Source organism: Corvus cornix, chromosome 3 (assembly GCF_000738735.6).
Source record: "Corvus cornix cornix isolate S_Up_H32 chromosome 3, ASM73873v5, whole genome shotgun sequence".
NCBI lineage: Eukaryota > Metazoa > Chordata > Aves > Passeriformes > Corvidae > Corvus > Corvus cornix.
In genome coordinates this window covers 53,347,019-53,368,967 of record NC_047056.1, presented here as the reverse complement: position 1 = coordinate 53,368,967, position 21,949 = coordinate 53,347,019, and the positions used below count along the sequence as shown (strand labels likewise).

Sequence of the window (21,949 nt, the reverse complement as noted above, 5' to 3'; positions counted from 1 at the left end):
TTAGCAGTTTTCTGCATGTCACTTCTTAAAATCAATAATGTTCTAGTCATATCTGCTTGACTTCTTCTCTGGAAAGTAAAATTTTCTCACTGGGAAAGACATACATGGTGCTGGGGTTGGCTACAACAACGATCTCATCATTTACTTATCTGATCAGACAGCCATGCTTTGTTCTTGGAGTAGCCTGACTGTTTGGGAGAAATTACCCTGAGAACAGGTGGTCTGCTTTATCAAGTTATCTTTCTGTAGTGAAGTGTGTGCTAATCATCACATTGAAATAATAAGTAATTAACAACGTGGAGACTTTGAGCAGTTTGTCATCAGTACAGAACTCACTTGAGGAGTTACATATAAGTAGTTATAATAGTAAAAATAGTATCCAATAATCACTGATTTTATCACATCTGATTTAAAGAATTATGCGTTATGATCTGTTGCTCTTTAATTAAATGGAAAATCCATCATGAACTGTGAAGTTGGGTTTCAACACATATGAACAGTAAATTGTTAACTGAAAAGCTGATTCCCATATGTTCAAAAGTAAAAGGAAACATAATAGTAAATGTAGGTATTGTCAATATTTTAAGGATCATGGTAGAGGTAAACTAGAAAAGTATATTCTATAGAAATTCCCCATATTTCAGAAATAAGGTCTTGCTGGTCTGTTTGGAAGGGACAAGAAAAGGAGAAAAATATTTTCAAATAGTTTTATTTCTGTACTATTGTATTATACTTAATTTGAAACATGAACATCAAGAAACCAAAAGATGTGCCTAAAAGCAGCAAGCTTTCTAGAGGGGAGAAGATATGGCATTGTAAACTGGCTTTTCCCTTTATGTTGCAGTCAAAGTTAATTGAATGTTTGTCCCTGAAGCCCTTTACTCTGTTCTCTTTCTATTTTTTTTTTTTTAATGCAGGGATGTAGCAATAGACACCGTGAAGACAGGAATGGGAGGAAAAGCTGGAAATAAAGGGGCAGTGAGCATTCGTTTTCAGTTCTATAGTACCAGTTTCTGCTTTATATGCAGTCACTTGACTGCTGGGCAGAGTCAGGTGAAAGAGAGGAATGAAGATTATAAAGAAATCACACAGAAACTCAGCTTCCCAATGGTAAGTGTAGATGTATGTGTGCTAAACCCGTTGGAGATAAAGGTGATATCATTACATCACGAAAGTTGGTCACAGGCTGTCTTTGATGACAGGTCATCAAAGGAGGCATCTCAGTGCCATAAAAAAAATGTAAAAGAAAATGTTAGTAAATAAATAAATAATAGGGAAGCACGTTTCACAGAAGACTAGATACCACCCAATATAGCACATGCTTTACAAAAGTACTACTCTTTTCAAAAAATGGAGTTGCTCCAGTTCTTGAAAAGTCCTTGGCTTTGTGCACCTTTTGATCTTTCAGAACTGCAGCTTAACTGAAAAGTCTGTAAGGCTCCATGGATAAGCTCTAGGTGATTGGTGTTAGAGCTGGAGAGCATGATATTGATAGCTCTTGCTGGCTTTAGTTAGTGAGAATTCCTGGAAGACCATCTGTGCCATTCAGTGCAGCAGTGCCGTGGCTGCTTCTGGTTGGGTACGATCACTTCTTGGTCATGGACATGTTACCCTCTGTTCCGTTTGTTTTGTCCTCGTGAATGTGTCACTCTCAAGGAACTGCTGGCTTCTCTCAGAGTGTGGCAAATAGGCATCACTGGTCTGGATGAATAACTTTTCCCCTAAATGGTGTTAAATCAGTCACCCTAGTGTTGTAATTCCAATTTGTTTCCTTAGGCCAGTAGAAAACCCATGGGATTTGGTAGCTGGGCTCCTTTGCTTTCCTTAGTGTTGATTGCTTTAATTTCCACAATACTTTCTTTCTTGGACCTCTCTGGAAAGGTCCTAAGCCAGGAAGGGATTGGACCAGTTTGTGTATTCTGGTTAGTCAGCAAAAAATGGCATTTAGGTTGCAAAGCATAAAATTTTAACTTCCTGTTGTTTGTAAGGCTTAGAGGTTTGGCATGTGCAGCATATCAACCAGTTGTTTTATGTGGGAGCTAATACTGACAGAATGGACATCCTGCATAGGAGATCTGTTCCAAATGACCATAAAGGTGTGCTTATGGTAGTTTTTCTTTCTAATACCTCGTTAACTATTTGATGTCCTTTACACTTAAAACAGCTAAAGGTACCTTGTGTGTATAATGCATATAAAGAGTGCCCTCTAGTGCTGTGACAGCCACGGTCTGGAACGTTTCCCTTATAAATCTCTCCTGTTTAGAGGTTTATAGCTGAACTGGAAAAAAAAAAAAAAAAGACTGGTTAGAGGACAGTATGGCAAATTTAGAACTGGAGTGAATTTTCATTAATGTTTGATTTCAATACCTTTACAAAACTGTGACGTGTACATAAGATCAAGTTTGGAGCTTGTTCTTACTCAGGAGCTTTGTTGCTAAATTTGCCTTGGTACCAGAAGCACATTTTGTGTTATATTTAGTGTATGTAAATATATGCATGTGAAATGTGTTAGGGAAACAAATGAACATATATTTTGAATATTCATGACAGACAAATTGTGAATAGAAAGGTGTGCTCCAGCTTAGACATATCTTCAGGAAAGAGGGGTCAGAGTCTGACACTCTTGTTTACAAAATTCAGCTCAGTGGGGTGCCAAAGACAGTGAAGGAACCATTCTATTTTAGCACAAAATGAATTTTGACAAATAAATTGTGACAAGTAGGTCCAGTATTTAGTAATTAGAAACTGAGTGCTACATTTCAGTGCATTTTAAAGGAGTTTTCATGAACATGATTTAACATTAACAGTATTCTGTACCTCAAAACTAGGGGCAGAACATGTTCTCCCATGACTATGTCTTCTGGTGTGGTGATTTTAACTATCGCATTGATCTAAAATATGAAGAAGTCTTTTATCTTCTCAAACGTCAAGATTGGAAGACACTTTTGGAATTTGATCAACTACAGCAGCAAAAATCCAATGGAAAAGTAAGACAGTGTGTCTCGTTTTCTTAAATAACTGTGTGTTGGCTGGGTCTTGTTCCTTGAGAGAGTGAAGAAGTTGCATTTTCAGACCTTTGTTTATAGCTCTTGAACACAGCAATTGGTTTGAAAATTGGAGCATTGTTTGCGAGGAAGTTGTCACTGTGGCACCTTCCTCATCTGTAACTTAGAGATCTTCTTTATTTTAATAGATTTTTAAAGACTTCCATGAAGGGACTATTAATTTTGGACCAACATATAAATACGACGTTGGCTCAGAGGCTTATGATACAAGTGATAAGTGCAGAACCCCAGCGTGGACTGACAGAGTGCTTTGGTGGAGAAAGAAACTGCCCTTCGAAAAAACAGGTGCGTAGGATCCTTCTTTTTCTGAAAGTTGTTTCAGAAAGTTGTTTCATCTAGAACCCACTTAAGGGGATTTAATCTAGTGAATGGTGCTTTACTTAAGCAGATGTTCTTTCAGCTTCACTGGATTAAGTTTCAGAGATAGAGAAGGCCCTTTCTTGAGTGTGTGAAAAAAGGCTTCATGCTACAGATCGAAAAGATGCTGGGAGCTCACCAAGGAACTGAAAACAGTCCAGCTGTAGTAATACAGAAATAATTCTGTTGTTTTTCAACAGAATCATTAGTCCACATAAAGCTCCTGTGTTATACTGGCTAGATTGTTAAAACTGCTGTTCTCAGTAGATGTATAAGCAGTTTTCTGTAATTCCTTCTGTATCAGTAATTCTTAGGAATATTTCTGCCAGTTTATAGAATTGGGGGAGGTTTCAATAGTTAGTGCTTATAAAGTACTTTGAATTTATGAGTGTTCAGCACAACAGAAAGGCTGTTTTCACTTGTTACTCAAAAGTTACAGTTAAGAAATAAAAACTATTTCTTTGCGTATCCAGGGATAGTTTTCATAATCATTCTGTCAGTCTGCAGGAACATCTATGCCCCAATGTTTCTAAAATTTGAATAAATTCATATTAAAAGTGTAATTGCTGGACAATTAATTTGGTCTGTGCCTGCAGATGTGCTTTTTCACATGCCTGGAAACTTCTGCTTGGAATCTAAGTCATACCATGACTATGTTAAGTGTAAAAACTACAAAGCAAAACTAGGGCAATCAGAGGGTGCATGTCATCATGATATAGTTATTCACTCTTATTTAAGGAATGAAAACAAAGCAAAATGAGGAGCTTAAACCATTGATAGAGATGCAGTCCAGGAAATAAAAGCCGTATGAGACATAAGGAAGTTAAAACAACCCTCTTGTGCGGACTGTTTTCATTTTAGGGAAAGAACACCCTTCAGCATTAGCAATGCATGTTCCTTGCTTTGCATGGCAAAGCTTGCCCCTGGGGAACTTTAGGAGTTGGAGTACACACAGCACATAGGACCTAACCAGCTGGTCTGCAAGAGTCAAGGCAGGTCCCTTTCTTTAGAGCTTGTAGGCCTCCCACAGCTGGCTCACATGAGTCCATAACTGACTGGTGCATTCCCAGCCCTGCAAAGCTTTCTTGGTTGGCTGCCAGAGTTCCTCTCCTTTACTGCTGGTGGCAAGGCTCTTCTGCCTCTCAGCTCTAATTGTGTTGCTTCTTATTGCTGTTACAGGCTAAACAACTACTCGCTCTACAAGAAGAAAGCGTAGCCTCAGTGTGAGTGATTAGGAAGAAACACTATATTCCATATTAATTCATTTTCAGCTTCACAGAAAAGAGAGGCAGAGTTATCCATTTATTCAAACAGTGACCTAAAAACTTCCTTATTAACAGCAATAAAGCACCTCACTCTAGCATAATGTCTGGAGCACTTTCTTTCACCTTAATGAGTTGCAATGGAATTATTTGGACGATGGATTTGCCTGGGTTTGGTTTCTCCTATCTCTTGTGTATTATTTCTCCAATCCCTGTCTAATATTCAGATTTGCAAAATAATTTCCAAGTACAGTGTCTGTTTTTATGCTCGGTGTTGAGGTCATACTAATATGACTCTATCAACCCAAGTTGTACAGATAATTAATTGGGTAACATTCAGGTCAACCATTTTGCAGGTGTCTTACTCTATTGATCAGCTGTCTCAGTTGCACTTCCAGTCCTTTCTCTCTTTTTTCTTTCTAGTCCCTAATTTGTAAATCTTGTAGGATACAAGCTCTTCTTTGAATGATTTATATAGAAGAACAAAAAAACCCTACTTCCCACTGTTAGGGTCTGTGAAGAGCATCCTAATGAAATAGTGTTTAACTGTTAGTAAAACTAGCTTTGAGTGAGTTTTAAATTATGTTTTGTGCTGCATAGCTGGAGAGATCAATCTTCTGGACAGTGATCTGAGTGCTGATACTAAAGTCAGGCACACTTGGACCCCTGGAGCCTTGATGTACTATGGGAGAGCGGAGCTGCAAGCATCTGACCACAGGTAAATAAACAATCAGAGAGAGGATTGCCAGGTTAAAATGTGTCATCCTGAATTACACCTTCAGAGTGAGGGACCAAGTCTGATTGTAACAGGAATTACACCCTTATTCCATGTTCAGTATCTGCTTGATGGGTTTTTCCTCTCATGGTGGGTTTTATACCAGGCTGGCAGGTATCTACAGTCATGTATTTATTTTTCCTGCACAGTGATCTCAGCAAGGGTTGGATAAGTTGCAGCAACAGGTGTAGAAAACAGGGCTTTCTGTTGCGTGGTTTTGGAAAAACTCTGGTAACTAAGGAAGCTGCTCTGATGCATTTCCACTCAGCTTGCTGTGGGAGAGAAGGAGGTTGGGACTGTGTGGCCTAAGAGGTGTAAGCCAGGCCAAGTTTGGCCTCTTCACAGTACTCAATAGTGGGGCTTCTGTGCACCCTTTAAAAATGGAGATGGGAGAAGGTAGAAAAAATCAAAGACCAGTGCTTCTGGTTGGTCTATACCATTAACTTCTCTTTAGGGATAGGAATGACCTTTCTTTGGTAAACTTGTTCTCTGCTTCACTTCTGAGAAACAAATTCTGTAATAAATACACTTTGAAGGTCCCTTACATTAACAGAATATTTGTCTCACCCCTTGCATGTCTTGTGCAAATCCTGCAATATTGCTCCTCCTAGCAGCGCTCAGTGACCCCCCCAGTGGCTGCCTCTGTGCTTCTGGTGGTGCTCTTGCATGCCCAGGACTGTTCTGTATTCCTCTAGCAATGGAAGAATATGCCTCTTGCAATCAATTTCTCTGCATCAAGGCTCTGACATTGCTGTGTTCTGCAAAGCACAGTGGAGCTGCTGCTCTCATTATATGGGACCCTGAGGATGCAATCTGCGAAACATTGCTGTTATACATGGTTTTCTATTTCAGCAAACTTGACTCCAAAAGCTGCTTTTTAATTACAGTCAGCAGGTTTGCTTTCCCAAGGTTTGTGCTAGAAAAAGGGCATAGCTGCATCTTTGTGACATATGGAAATGCATTATGATTCACAGTGCTTATGGAAATAGTTAACGCTTCCTCTACATTTTTCCCCTTTATTACCCCTTTCTAGCCCTGCTGTTGTTGCTTTCATATGCTCTGGTAATGCATATTCAAGAGCCAGGTTATTGCAAGTAGAAGGCAGCAATTTTGACACAGCTGTAAGAGCAGCCATCCCAGTCCTTGCTCTGCATGTATGTGCAGGTGGAAATCTGAGAATGTGGATTGCATCCACTGAGATGAGACGAGTTCTACTCTTTCAGACAGCTCTCTCAATTTTATTCAGATCTAACACACAGAGAAGTAATTTGTAAGAAATGGCTCAAGAAGCAAGTTTGCAATGTTGGCTGCTTATAAGGTAATGGATTGGCACATATTTGCTACATGACAATGTTATACACCTAGAATACTATGTCCTTAGTTTTTGGAAGAAGATATGTGGCCTTGTCTAACAGAAAATAATATATTTCCATCCTGATTTATAGATGTTTGGGACCACAGCTGTTTGATAATGAGTGAAGTATCCTGATATTTTTGGTCTGTAGGTTTGCCATAAGTGCTGCATACAATTGTTATTTCAATTCCCTTATGGTGTGTCTTCACTGTTACATGCAGCTAATGCAGGACTGGGAAATATAATTAATAGTGCTCAAGGCATGATCTTGACCACTGCAGAAAAAATGAAGCTTTCCTCCTTCTTGATATAGATTTAAATTTTATATAAGCATTTCTTATTTTTAAATAAGCATTTTTCCTTTGTTTCGTGCAGGCCAGTGTTAGCTATTGTAGAAGTGGAAGTTCAGGAAGTTAATGAAGCTGCCCGTGACAGTGTTTTCCGGGAAGTGTCATCTTTCCAGGGACCACTGGATGCCACAGTAGTGGTAAATCTGTTATCACCAACACCTGAAGAGAAAAATGAATTTCCTGAAGACTTGCGTACAGAGCTTATGCAGATGTTTGAGGATTATGGCACTGTTGTTCTGGTCAGGTGAGTTTGGGAACTGAAATGGCATGGCATCTGTTAAAAAGCACAGACTAGAAGATCCCTTTTGTCCTGACAGAGTTAACTTTGTATTGGAAGGTAGTATGTAGAATTCCTTTACTGCATGTTCAGTTCTTCATTAGAAATTGAATACAAGTGTTTTGAATATCTTACACCTCTTGACAACCTTTTAAAGAAATAATATCAAAGCTCTCTTGACTGAGTGGAAAACAATTTTATTCAATACAACACCATAAAGCAGAGACTTTGATGTAAATCATCATCTTTAGATTCAGGCCTCACTTCCAAGCATTGCTGCTTCTGGTGGATCCTTGGGCCCTGCTTCACCTCCTCTGGGAAGGTCTGCTCTCTTTCACCACTCTTTCACACTCAGCAGGATTTCCTGGCTGGCTCTCCTTCCTGTTGGGGGTCATTCTGCTTGTTTGTTAACAGTACAGCTTCTCGCAGAGCTATCACCCACTGGGTTTGAGAGGGACAGTGTGATACCTTCTGGCAGAGCACCTTAATTTCATTCTGATTGATTCTCTACAGGGTTCCAGCACAGCTGTGAGACTTCTGTTTTGAGAAATACAGGTGAAAGATTGACCTCTGGGAAACACTACCAAAAACTTGTTTATGCTTATTTGATTCATTTATTAATGAAGAAAGCTGATCACCTGTTGTTGTACAGTTTTATGAAGTGCCAATATAAGCTGAGGGTTCGAAAGCAGCCTTGCAGGAACAGCAGCACCACCTTGCTTGTGAAGAAAAAGGAGCAAGAAAAGAACATGTTTTGGTGGATAGTTCTTGGTTTATTTTGTTTTTAATTGCTTTAGATCTTGGTGGAATACTAGTCTTTGGGAGCATCATATGTCCTCTGAGGTGAAGGATATGCAGACCCATGGAAGTTAGTCCAGAGGGAGTGTAAATATTGGACTGGATATCCTGTCAACAGCTACTGAGATGTTTGTCCTGCTGTTCCAGCGGTGATCCAGAAAAGGGCACGGTGCTGGGGTCACACAAGGGAGGACTGGAGAGAAGAGGAGCCCAGCTGGGATTCATAGATCACCTGCTTCTCCTCAAAAGTTAGAATTGTGAAGAAAAATACAACTAAAACCAAATGCATAGCACTACATATGTATCCTGTATCTAGATCTATATGATAGTTTTCTGTCATGCTTGCCTTCAAAGGGTTTTATTCAATGGTGAAGTAAAATGTTTTTTTTCCTCTGCCTTTTTTCACTAGGATCTGTGGAGGTCAAATGCTGGTGACATTTGCAGACAGCAAGTCAGCTCTTCGTGTTATGGATATAGATGGTGCCAAAGTAAGATTTTCTCAAATCTATAATAATAATTTCATAACAAATTTCTCAAAAGTGGTTGTTGAGAATGAGGAATTTGAGTTTCTACCTAAATGGAGTAGCATTATTTCAAAGAAAGTTAGTGCTCACGATGTCCTTAACTTTCACAGCTGCTGAGGCTATTAATGCAGTATTTTAGTTTCAGGATGGCATGAGGTGACTTTTCATGGAGCTCCTAAGCAGTGCTTAGCATCTGGCCTCTGATACCACTGCAGAACACAAGGACTTGTTCATGAGTGTGGCTACTTGAAGCAGTTCTGACATTCTGTATGACTTTATACTGTTGCTAAAGCATCCTCATGACTGTGCTTTGGAGATTGTTTCTCTTCATTGTATCAAAGAGGCTTCTTCTGCTAAGCTGTAACAACATGATTCATTGGCTTCCATGGCAAATCCAGCATTAGCAGTAGGCATTTACCTTCCCATCCCCTGCTTTTCCTTCGCACACACATACTCTACAATTCATCAACCCCCTCATTTATGCTGAAAAAACTGTTTGTAGGGCTTCCCTGTAAACTTAAGACTGAAGTAATGGATTTAACTCTCATTCTTCTTTCATATTTGCAGTTTTATCTTTTGACTCCTGCAATTGATGTAATTTATAGCACAGACTGAAACACAACTGTATGCACACAGTATGTGAAAGTGCAAGGAATCTGGGTTGGGAACTTTTCAAACTAATTTTCCTGTCAAAGCTGCTGCCTTGTCTGCATTTCACCCCAAATATCACAGAGCAACACACATAAGCAGCTGAAGTCCTAATCTGTCTGAAAATACACTTTCCATATACATCAGCCATCATACATGAGATTTTCTGGTCAGAGTCTCCTTACAGGTGGCAGCAGGTACAAAAGTCTTGTGTGCTTTAAAGCTGCTGACTCAAAAATGGCATTCTCCCATGACAATATTGCTATCACAATGTTGTTTTCATGGTATTTGATGTTTCATCTATTTCTCTATTATTTCCCAAATGCAGCAGCAGTGCTTTTGAGCTGTGAAGCTCATTTTCTTTCAAGAATATTGTTACAGTCTGAAAACTTGGTTATGGGAGTAAAAGAGTGTTTCCTTTCCATTTAGCTTCTGAAGTGAAGCTTTAGTTGCATCAATTTCTGAAGCAGTTGTACAACAGGCTGGCAGCACTTGCTTATTCTGTTCAAGCATTCTCATTTTTGTGAAGGTGCTTGGCAAAGGGAAACAATTCTTTCTTAGATTAGAGGCAGAACAGTGAAGATCCAGCCCAAGACTAAGGACTGGCTAAAGGGCCTTCAGGAGGAAATTGCTCGAAAACGGGACAGCGTTGTCCCCATGTCCCCCACGGCAAACTCCCATCTTCTGGAAGAAAATTTTGACTTCTCAAGTTTGGATTATGAGTCAGAAGGTAAGCAACAGGTTTCTAAGCTAAGTAGTGAGAAATTGCTTTGCTGACTTTGGTTGCACAGAGAAGGTACAGTATGAGTGTCAGTGGCACCTTAATTTGTAATGAAGCCACACTTCTTAAAAAGAGGATTGTAATTAAAGCCACGAGCTGACTCTGTGCCCGGGCAGAGAACTGTTACTTAAATCATCCTGTCAATTTAGTGTTATATGTTAGCAAATTCAATGTATGGTGCAGGTGTCTGTATAGAGACACTCTGTAATGAAACACATGGGTTGGTTACACAAGAATCTTGCCCAGCCTATATATTAAATTAACTGATAGTATAGATTAATTAGTTGGTAGTGTGGAGAGACAGAGAATGAATTTGCTCATTAATTCTTTGTTATCTAATACTTTAATCCAGGTGATATAGAGGATGAAGACGATTACTTAGAGGATGCTCTGTGTCAACACCTAGTAGCAGACACAGAAGATATGTCTGAGAGCTCTGGACACTGTGCATCTGTAGCTCTTTCAAACAAATCTGGACAAACCCCCCGCCTGTATAAAGGTAAAGTATCTGCCTTCCTTAGGGTAAGACCTGAAGGTTTGTTGTTTGTTCTCCTGTCATATGTATTTCCTTGTTCATTTATATTTTCATTCTAGGTTCTCCTGTAGTGCCTATTTATGCTCAACTCCGCTTGAGTTAGTGATTGTAATTGAGGTCCTCAGGCATAACAGCAACAGAAATGATGAAACTTAGATTCTCCTTCTCTCTAGGCCAGGGCAAGGCAGGAAGGCTGAAAAACGCTTTTTTTCCTTTTCTAGACAGAAGAAATTAAGTCTTTTTAACCATTTGATGTTGTTCGGCACCAGAACATACAATCAAAAAATTGCATGCTATTTTCTTATTGGTGAGGGCCAAAGCAAAATCAAACCAAAGGAATCCTGTTGATTCAGTGATGGGCTCAACTCTGTCCTTTGAGCAGTAACAGTGGCAGAGCAGTCAGCTGTAAGCTGGGAGGTTGTCTTCAAATTACTTCAGAGACCTGAAGTTTCTCCCCATTTGATTTATTTCTGAAAGAGTCAAGGTTCATAGAAAATACATATATATATGTATATATTCATTCTTTAGGTTCTTCATAAATGTGTTACCGTTTTTCTCGCTCGTTTGCACATTACTGTGAAGTGACTTGGTAAAAAGAAGATAAAGCTGTGGAGAGAAAACTGATAGAAACTGCAGAAAGAACTAGCCAAGCCAGTCGTTGTCTTACAATGGGATGTGATCAGGACATGCTTCAGTGGCCAAGCATTGACAGGCTGGGATATGTATTAAACACCTCATTGTGACAGCAAGTGATTCAGTAGCTGTCATTCTGTACTCTCTCAGAAGTGCTTTGTCTTCTGACATAAAAGTGAAAACTTTATTACCTTCAAAGGTTGAGTCAGAAGTAGAGTTCACAAAGATTAAATGAAATTCGTACACTTACACAGACAGATTTTCCAAACAGAGTGATTTATGGCTTTTTTGCCCACCTTGAGTCATAGGCTGGGTTCAATGTGGCCAGACCCAGAAGCCTATCCCTGAGTCAAGGAGTAATCAGTCATTATTAAATACTGTGAAGTCAATCACTTTGTATTATAGGGTGCCTTGCCCTCCAAGCACCTCTGGCCTACTGTGTGATGATTCATTAAGCCACAGAGAATTGCAGTGAGTCTTGTCACCCACACTAACTCTTCTCCACAAAAAATATCACAAAGTAAATAGAGGTTATGGAGTATAGTTTGAAGGAGGTCAGGGTGGGGTCATGATCTCACACAACTCAAAATATGATATATTCAATTAATCTTAAAGTGTCTGCAATTTCAGATTCCTCCACAGGCTTCCAATTCTGCCTGACTAACTCCTAATTGAAGGTATGATAACTGTGTAGCTGGTGGTAGACACAGATGGAAAACAGTGACAGGCACAATAGTGTGTATGTGTGCTTCTGAGGTCAGGGAAGGGCACAGCCTCATGAAACTGATGTCCCTGCCAGCAGCCTTTCAGGGACAGAATTGAGTGGTGGTGGCTGGTTTTTGTTGTGTTCAGTTTTACTGCCAGGACTTCAAACCGTGCCTCCAGGTGCCTGCATGACTCCTTGGATCTTACTGATGAGCCCGTATCTGCAGCTTAGAAGTATTGAAAATGCAGAGAGCATGGGGAGGGCGGGCTGGGCAGACCACAGGCTCTGTGGCTGCCATCTGCTGCTGAGTGGGAGCAGGAAACTGTGAGGCAGCTCGTGATTCCCTGCAGAGCATAGCTTTCTGAAAAACAAGGACTTGTTTACAAATGCCTGAAGTACAAGAGACTGCTGCTATGTAATTCCACCCCCATCTCTCCAAACCCCAGGGACAAAACTAAACCCAGTGAATCTTGGAGCCCTAAAGAACAAGAGCTGCATAGCTGGGCAGCTGTGGCAGGGTGAGGGGACTGAAGTGAAAGTCCTCCATCTAAAGCAGATGGGGGAGAATAAAGCAATCCACACTTCTCCCCTCTGCAGCTGTCAGAATGGCTTAGATGGGATGAAAGACTGAGTAACTAGTTAGCAATGTACAGTGCAGCCAAGAGCCAGCAGATTGAGACAGCTGTACCTGTTAGGAGATGTTGCTGGAAAGCAGAGATGTGATGATTGAGCCATTCAGACAGATTTTTCTGTGGTATAAAAACAGTTCTCCTGTGCAAGAGAAGGTGTCTAATCCTCAAATGGAATTCCTGTGTTCGGCATGGAAAGCAAGGAATTCACCATGACTAGCCAAGACAGTTTGAATGGGAGCAGGTTGCCACCAAGTCTGGCTGTGAAAATCTCAGAATCTAACAAGGTGCCCAGTACCCCCGGAATCAGATGCAGGCATTCTTTGTGTTGGTGCAAACAGCTAATAAATGGTGGAAAAGGAGAGAGAGAAAGAAAGAAGCATTTGACAAAAGGGTAGACGTTTCTTGCAGTGGGAGCAGGTAGACATTGGGGGAGAGCAAAACAGTGTGAACAGAGCTATGACATGTTGCTGAGAGACCTGGCTGAGGCCACTCATAGTCACCTCTCTCCTGACCTCTCAGATCTGGTGCACCTCACCCAGTGTGTATCTCATACAGACACTTTATAAAATGTCCCTAGATGATGCAGACCTGGCTGATCTGAAGCGGGAGCTGGAGGCGAGTGGGGAATGCAGACGCCGGATTCCAAGCAGGTCTCTGTCTATTCCTACCAGGCCTCGGCCACTTCAGCCGCCACAGAGGCCTCCCCCTCCTGGTAAGTTTAACTTTCTTTAATGTGGTGTTGGCCCCAACTGAACAGTTTTTGCCTGCCATGTCTGAGGACAAAGAAAGTAATACCTTGTTCTGAAATGTGAGGCTGTCGAGGTACTTCTACTTGCTTCCCAGCCTGTTTCAGCCTGAGTATTACTGCCATTAGCAATGAGAGAAGTTTGTCTTTAGGATGACACTCCACAGAATAAAGTTTGTCTTTAGGATACTCCACAAAAAAAAAAGCCTTTTGTAAAGATAAAATGACCCATATGTTTCATACTAGCTCACCACTCAGGTTAGTGAGTTGAGCAACCACTTTGTGGCAATAAAGATATTGGTACTTACGCCTGCTGACTTCTAAAGTCACTGAGTGTTTTCTTGCAGTTTTTTGGTTTCTGAATTAATTTTAATCAGAATTTCAAAAACCTTTGACAAGATACTTTCTCTGGACAGTTTTTGTCCTTTCCTTCTTTCCAAGCAATTCTTGTATGCTTTTGTGTTTATGAAAGAAATGCAAAGTGGATGATGATTTTCAGTGAGGCACAAAGGGGAAGTGATGCTCTTTACCTAAGCTCTGCCCACCTGAGATGCCATCCAGAGCTGTGCTGTTCCTGTTTTTATGGCTGCTTCTGGATGAATGCTGATTGCTAGATGTGCATAATGATCTTTGCCTCCTGTATTAGACAAGCTATACATCACATTTTTCTTGCAGCCCTGAAGTCTCTCCTTTGTGTAAATTTTCCAGACTTAAATGAGAAGTTCTGTGATGCTCACCTGCTAGAAGATGAGTTCTTTAGGATTATTTCCATTCATTTTTGAGTCTGTTGCACAGAAGTGCCAACACTGGTCTCTGTATTTCTGTGCCTAGAATGCAATGTTAATGCTCAGCCGAGGTTATCTAATTAATTAAATTAAAGAAAGACTAACTAGAAAACTGCTTCCTGAAACAGTTCAAGATTTTGGGAGGGTGATGGCATGCACACTGGTTTTCCTCCATTGCAGATAAAATGTTGTACCAGCTCTTGAATGTGAAAAGCTGTTTTTTATTCCTCTTCCAGCTGGAACATCAGGCAAAAAGTCCCCCTCAGATGGTTCCCTCTCTCCAGGAAGCCATTCCACCTGCTCCATCCTGGCTACGGCAAAGCTGCTTCCCGGAGCCCCTCAGCAGCCAGTGAGTACTGCTGCTCAGCATGGCCCCTTGGCATTGTCCTGATCCCTCCCATCCACACTGAGTATCACGTACAGGATGCACCTGTCATACGAGGAAGGAAGTCCATCACATGTCTGAGCTGAAAATGCCAAGATAACTTCTTGTACTGTAATACTAAACTGTAGGCCCTGTTAGGCAGCAGAAAAATGTTAATAAATTGCCAGGAACTAGAAAGGTCAAAGAGGGAGAGAGAGAATGAATTGTGCAAGACCAGGGCACTGGTGCTGCTTTCTGACAGATGCTAAATTGAATTTTTAACACCATCATCATATGGTTTAATTCTTTTCTCACCTCTGCTTTGGTGGGCCATGCTAGTGCCCCAGAAGCATGAAAAGTCTTGACCACTGCCAGCAAGGCTGTTAGTCCCCTGGGGAGACCAAGACCAGAATGTGGAAACACCTCCCCACTCCTGTCTTGCTGGATGAGGACCCTAATGCATTGAACAAGGGATGGCTAAGGGACTAGCTGTGGTATTCAGGCATTGGCCTTCTGTCAGCTGGCAGCAAAGATGTAGAATTTGCCAAAAGATTCCCCACTATTTCTTTAGTATTTATAGATCACTGAATAGCCACTGGCAAGAACAGAATTTTACAGGTGTATGAGCTTTATTACAGGCGTACAAGAAAAATCAGTTCTCTCAAGATTACTCATTCCCCTGTATTTTTTAAAGCCTAAAGTCCGGACTGGAATAAGCAAACCTTACAATGTCAAGCAGATCAAAACTACCACAGCTGAGGAAGCAGAAGAAGCTATTAGATGTCTTATGGAGGCCAAAGGAGGTGAGCACAGCTTTCTAACTGACTTCTGAAAATCTTTAAAGAAAGAAAACTGTAGGTGTATTCATCTCATCATAGCCCAGATGCACATATTGCTATTCAGAATTTCACCTGAACACGTTCTTGCAAAATTGTACATGGTATTCTCTGTCAGTTCTGATATTATTAACCTTTTTTCAAGATGATTAAAATTTTATATTTTGTTGTAGAACCTGCTGCTAGAAGCACCTTGGGTTATTTATGCCCAGATATAGTTGGAAAAATTAAAATATAGAGATGGGATTTTACTAAACTGATGATGCCTGTGTTAGCTCAGAGTTGCATAGAGGATATTTGCTGCTCTATTTACTGAATGCTCACTATTCCAAGCAGAACTACATAGCAAATGCAGCTCTAGGAGAAATAACCTGGATTCTGCTCACATTTGGACAGCAAGTATAGCTGTAACCTAGATAAAAGCTTGCACTACTTCAGCTTGAATAGCTAAGCTAAAAGGCTACTCTGTGTTTAGGCTCTCTGTGTAGTCCCTGGAGAAGAGAGCTTCTTGCAAGGGCAAGTTGGAGCACGAAATTAGCTTAGGTACTGTGAATGTACACCCCAGGGCTGCATGCAGTCTTTCTGCTGATGCTGTATGAGTGAGAATGGCTACCTAAATTTGCAAGGCTCTCAGTTTAGGAGAAAACCATCCCTTTTCATTTATATGTAGAATGAATGCAGTCTGGAATAATCCCATTTATTTAGAAATATCGTAAAGGCATCTTGATGTTTGTTCCTCAGTGCTGTTCATTTAATTTTGAAATCAGATTTACTCTCCATTGATTTTGGAATTCACATTTCACTTGGTGTGGGTAAGAAAACTAGTCTGGTCAGCATCACTTCCAGTCCCTTGTGCTGTACCACCAGTTGGCATTTGCTTCCCAAAGTACTCTACAAGATGCACTTGGTATCGTTAACTTGGTTTTCCAGATAATGGCAAAAGGAGACTCAGAGCTTGAGCCCAGTAATCCTGAACCCCCAGCCAGTGTTTTTTCTACTTGACCAAATGGTGGCACAGCACTGCTAGTTTGGCATGAAGTTATTTCAGACAGGGAAGTTTTTCCCTAACAGCCTTTTAAAGATGTTATAGGATTGTAAAGGTCTGTGCTTATTTCCAAAACCTACCTTCTTGGCCTGAGTTGGCCCTATAGGCATGAACATTTTGGGAAACGTGATTGTGAAAGAAATTATTTTGAATCTATGTTCTGATCAGCCTGAGATGCCATATTTGGTTTTGCTTTTCAGGACTACAGGAAGATGCAGTAAAGCCTGTTCCAACCAGAAACCAAACTTCCTCCAAACCTGAGGCTCTTCCCAGCATCACAAAGTCAGCATCATTTCAAGGGTCACAGGCAGGAGCAGTGCCCGTGCCTCATCGTCCACCACCCAAAGTTCCGACTCCAAAGAAGCCAGTGCCCCTGCAAAGGACTGGAGTCAAGGTGGAAAATGTAAGAGAGTTGCAGCAAAATGCATCCAGCTTCCACTACACAGTGTGAATAATGGAGGGGTGGGCTGGTTGTTTTTTATAGGAAGTCCTGTCATGTCAGCAGGTGCTGGAATGATTTTGTGTATTATACTCACCAAGGCACAAAAATACAAGAAAGATTGGAAAGTGAGCCATATTCAGCTTTTCTATTTGTCAGTCCATTCTCTTACTTTTCTTCTGGTTTGTCTAAACCTTGTCAGAATTTAAGACTCATTTGTTCTTTATCACTTTTGACCATGAGTGGTCTGCTCTGTAATGATTTGAGGCAGCTTCTTCATCAGTTCTGTGTCCTGTGTCATTCCTTGCTTTTCTTGCACACCTTGTAATGGGATTCAGCCTTTCAGTTTGAATTCTGGAGTCTACTCAAGAGTTCATGTTCTCAAAAAATGCAAAGCTGTAGGTGTTTAGATTTTAATCTATGTCAGGTCTCTACGATGGAGATAATAGTTCACCTCTAGAGCTGCTAAAATGATCATCTAATTTGTAAAGCAATGTAAGTACAAGAGAAAGACAAATAATAACCTTTTATATTCTTCTTTTGACAGAATCTCTGCTAAGGAAGCTCTCTTCTAAATTGTTAGGGCTCCTGCCTTATCTTCCTTTGGTAAAGGCATTCACCCCTTCTCTATAATGGACTTTGTGCCATCTTTACTTAGCAGATTCACCAAAAAAACCAACCCAGACAGCACAGTCTATGCCAAGGAGTGATCAGTTTGTTTTCTTTATGTCACCATTCCCAGGTCACTCCTGAAAGGTGCTGAGAGGGATTGCTATTTTGGTGTTAGTTACATGAGAGCTTCTGCAGGAATAGATCTATTTCAGTTTGACTCTGCTTTGGAATTCCACTCCTTCCTCCATCTGAGGGAGGTCAGATGGGAGTTGTGTACTTGAAAGCCTCTACCCAATTCCCCTCTACCACAGTCAAATGTAGGCAACTTAACAGCACAAAGAAAGAAGTGTCACAGGATATGTCCAGCATGAGGTACTGACTAAACACTCTGCCTGCATGAAAAAGCCTGTACATTATCTTTTCATACTATGCAAGAGTAATAAAGAATTTAAATGCTTTCATTCAATCACACAGAGTGTGAGAAATCTGAAGCAGTCCTTGCTCTCCTAGACTGAGCTGAGCTTGTTATTTATATACTTTTAAGTGGTGGATGTATGCTAGTCTGGACTTTGAGAGCTTATTTTTATCTTCAGTTGCCAGCGAGACAGGACAGAGCCCTTAATGCATTTACTGAGTTAGCCTAAGCTAATTCTCCTTCAACCTTATCTATCCAAATAAGCTACACCTAAAGGCACGGGCCCATTAATTTAGGCCTCCCTATGCAATCTTGCTTAAATAATATTAGTCAGCAGAAAGCTGTAACAAATAAATAACTCCTCAGAACTCTGTTAATTTGGCCCAGAGCGAAATCCTAACTGGAAAGGAAGATGGTCAGAAAGAGCTGCGAGTGAACAGGCTGTAGGGCCCTGGTCCTCCACTAGCTCTCTGTAAATGAAGATGGGTGCAAGGCACAACACGTCAGCCCAGAGCCCAGCAGGTACAGTGGAGAACTGTGCTGTCAAGCCTCCTCTTTGTACTGCTTTTTTTTCTTCCAGGACTGTCAGGTTTTCTTAGTAATGCTGTCAATTAGACTTGCACCAGTAGTGAGTCAGAGTTTAAGGTACCCTTTTTGTTCTCACGTTTCTTCTTCCGTTTCCTCCTCAGGCCATGTCTCCAGAAGAGCAATTCGACCAACAGACAGCGCAGTCTCCTTTTGGCTTGCTAGAGCCCCATCTAGAAGCTGGAGCTATTCTTAGTCCAACCAAGATTACTCCAGTCCCTAAACCCAGAACACAAGCTGGGAAGCCTCAGGAGAGCAGGGGGAACAGTGAAAGGCAGCCCCCGTCAGCAAGCACGGCTGAGGCCATTGTACTGCCTCCCCAGAACACTCCCTTTGCCCCAAAGGTGCCACCACGAAGAAAGAAGTCAGCTCCTGCAGCTTTTCATCTCCAAGTTCTCCAGAGCAGTGACAGCCCCCTTTTTAGTGCGTCACTGTTCAACTCCAACAACAACAACCCTGGGCCCTGCCCCCAGCCTCATGGCCCTGCTCACTCGGGTCCTACAGCCTCTGCTGGCCCAGGAAACAGCACAACTCAGCCCTTGGCACCAAGTGCTGCAGAACTGATGGCAAAGCTCCAGGGCGCTCCTGCACCAGCAGGCCAGCATCCACAACAACTGGATACCAGCTCCCTTCCAGAGAACACCAATCTTCTGGACCTGGACATGCATTCTTCATTCCCTCTTTCCATACAGGCACCGTCAGCCACTTCTCCAGCGCACACTTCAGAAAATTTAAATCACCCCAACCTGCAAGATTTCAGTCACTGGGTTACATTTAGTGATGATGAAGACAGCACTGCAGTGGCAGAAGGGTTCAACAAACTGCTCAGCTTAGAAAAAAACAAAAATACCTTAATGAAAAAAAATACTGATTTAGAGTTGTAAAATTTTGCCTCCTTAGTGTTCCTACAGAAATCATAATTATGATGCAAAATAAAAAATAAATCTTTTTTTATTTAATGAAATAGATTATCTGTCCATGCTACATTTCGTTTTCATGTTTAAAGATACGGCCCCTGGAGGGAAGTATATAGAGTACATACAACCTAACATTACCTACAGTTCATTTGAAAACTTCCTTATTCTAAGTTATTTCTTTTTATTAATCCATCTTAAGATGTTTTATTTCATTTCAAGTACAAATCATATGTAAGAACATGCAATGGTGTATGGAAGAAAAGACATTAAGAAAAACATTTTCCTGTGAAATGTATATTTTAATCAATTTCTGTTGTTTGAAATAAAGCATCCTGACTTCGAAGAGTTAGACTGCCATAGTTATTCTGGAACGAACATCCAAAAGGGGAACGTACACCAGTATAACAACAGCAATAACACTGCTATTGCTCTGCTACAGGTTTCCTGGTCTTTGTTCCCAAGCCCATGTCCAACAGCATACTTTGAAAACGGACTGTAGTTTTCCACATGCTGTTTCACTGCAAAGAAATGCTAGAGGCTGCTTGTGCATTATCTCTGCAGATCCTGAGGAAATATGGGGAATGGTTGAGACCAGCTGCTGCCACAGGTACTGGCTTATGGATGTCTTTTATGGCTAAAGGCAGTTTAGCAATTCAGTAGTTGTGTCCCTGTTCCCATTCTGTGTCTTCATAAGCAAATACCATGTCAGTCTTCTATTTCCATAGCGCAGATGAGGAAAGAGCTGGTCCTTTTTGCCTTGCCTGTGGGGTAAAACTGCACACAATAGATGCCATTTGTGCAAAGCAGGCACTTGAAAACCGTAACCAGATTGCAACTTGTCATGGTAACTTGTTAAGAGAAGCATCAAGATCTTTTATTATTAAAGGAAGGAGAACATTTTTAAGCAGTTGGTGAAGCTGAAAAAGCAACTAATTAAAAAAAAATTAAGATGTATTCAAAACGTTAAGGTTTTTTTCTTTTTTCCGTAGGAAAATTAATTGCCTTGTTGTCAGCTTCCTGAACACTGGGAATTCAGCCATTTTCTTCCTCACGATGCCTACCTGGTTTCTCTGCCACTGCCAAATTTTGAACACAAGAGGTCCTGTCAGAAAGGATGCTGCCTTTGAGCACCTGTCACCCTCCTCTGCTCTCTCGTTTGCCAGACACTTTAAAAAAATCCCCAGAACCTTCAAAGGCCAAGCCCATAAAACCCAGTGCTAAGCTTCTCCTGTGAGTGTCAGTTTAACGTGGTTGCAGGCTGGTGAATAATGCTAAAGCAAGAGACTCGTTTCCCTGCAAGATGACACAAAGCCTTTGCCTCTTGGTCCTCCTCTTAAAAAAAAATACAGTGAATATTTATGGGCACATCTCAGTATAAAACATTAGCAGTAAAAAAGAAAGAGTACGGTATATGACCATATCCAACATTTTCTGCAAAGATAATTAACAGCTCTAGGACAGCTAATTTACATGTTAATGAAAGTGTTAGCAGGAAAGCCAATTAAACTGGATTTATACAAGTCAAATAAAATCTGCTTTATTGCTCTCCTTGAATAAGAGATGGATGTGGCCTTTAGCATTCCATCTTATGTCGGTGTCTGTGGCAAGCTGCCCACTGAAGGATGAATCCCGGCAGCTCGCTGGTTTATGCTATCAGTGACAGCAGATACTGCTCAGCTGCAGCAAATCAAGGGAAGGGGACAGACAGTCCAGCTGAAAAGGTTACAGCACAGAATGAGGAATCTCCTGTCTCAATAAATTACCTTCCACACCAGTGCCTAACATCCAAGCCAAGTGTTTTCTCAGAGGCAGGAGCCTGTGACCTGCTTGTGACCTGGTTCTAATTTCAATGGTCAGCGGAAGCAAAGCAAGGCTAGACTTGCTCCATGGTTTGGAAATCACTACAGAAAACTCAGACTGCAGGAGGCAGTGATGCTTTCCCTCTCATTTGGGATTAAGCCAGCCCCCACCACGTGAAAAGAGGCCAAGTAACCTGAACCCTCATTACTTGATGTCCACAACCAGGGAACCCACAGCACAGCTCTGTTCTCAGCTCTGCTGCCCATCCTCACTGGGACATAATCGATGGAAATCAATGTCCTCAGTGACAGCTAGCTGTCAGCCTTCAGGGACATACATGGGTTGTAGGGAGTGGTTATCCCATGACATTTTTCAGGTCATGAACCCAGCCCTTGGCAATCTAAAAATTGTTGATGGCAGCTGTGAAGCCAGGTATGAATGGTTTACCAGACACAAGTCTACAAGTGTCTGCTTATTTAATGCTTTGGCAAGACACCACATGAGTTTGCCCAGGGCCCGCAGCACTGCAGCTTCAAGTTGCAGCAGGCATCTGGCTGCTCTGCTGCATTCGTGTTTGGGGTGGGTAAGTGGTTCTCCTTGGTAAAGCAACTGCCTGATGTAGCTTTTTTTAGGGGGCTTACCACTGAAACAAACAAAAAGAAAGAGAACTGAAACATTGGTTAGAATTTTCACTGTAACAAAACAACAT

General features: G+C 41.2%; 1 protein-coding gene across 3 annotated transcripts in view; it reads left to right on the top strand.

Moving 5' to 3' along the window:
• SYNJ2 (synaptojanin 2) overlaps positions 1 to 19,789 on the top strand; it is a 68,365-nt gene extending 48,576 nt beyond the window's left edge. For 2 of the 3 annotated variants that reach the window (XM_039570045.1, XM_039570047.1), the window contains exons 15-27: positions 918 to 1,110; positions 2,829 to 2,987; positions 3,194 to 3,350; positions 5,285 to 5,402; positions 7,189 to 7,407; positions 8,648 to 8,726; positions 9,972 to 10,140; positions 10,544 to 10,690; positions 13,275 to 13,409; positions 14,464 to 14,576; positions 15,286 to 15,394; positions 16,673 to 16,875; positions 18,628 to 19,789. In XM_039570045.1, the coding sequence (XP_039425979.1) occupies positions 918 to 1,110; positions 2,829 to 2,987; positions 3,194 to 3,350; positions 5,285 to 5,402; positions 7,189 to 7,407; positions 8,648 to 8,726; positions 9,972 to 10,140; positions 10,544 to 10,690; positions 13,275 to 13,409; positions 14,464 to 14,576; positions 15,286 to 15,394; positions 16,673 to 16,875; positions 18,628 to 19,407 (2,581 nt within the window). In that variant the 3' untranslated portion in view covers positions 19,408 to 19,789. The remainder of the gene's footprint in view (positions 1 to 917; positions 1,111 to 2,828; positions 2,988 to 3,193; positions 3,351 to 5,284; positions 5,403 to 7,188; positions 7,408 to 8,647; positions 8,727 to 9,971; positions 10,141 to 10,543; positions 10,691 to 13,274; positions 13,410 to 14,463; positions 14,577 to 15,285; positions 15,395 to 16,672; positions 16,876 to 18,627) is intronic. The other variant, XM_039570046.1, reaches the window with a different exon arrangement.
• The last annotated feature ends 2,160 nt before the right edge of the window (positions 19,790 to 21,949 follow it).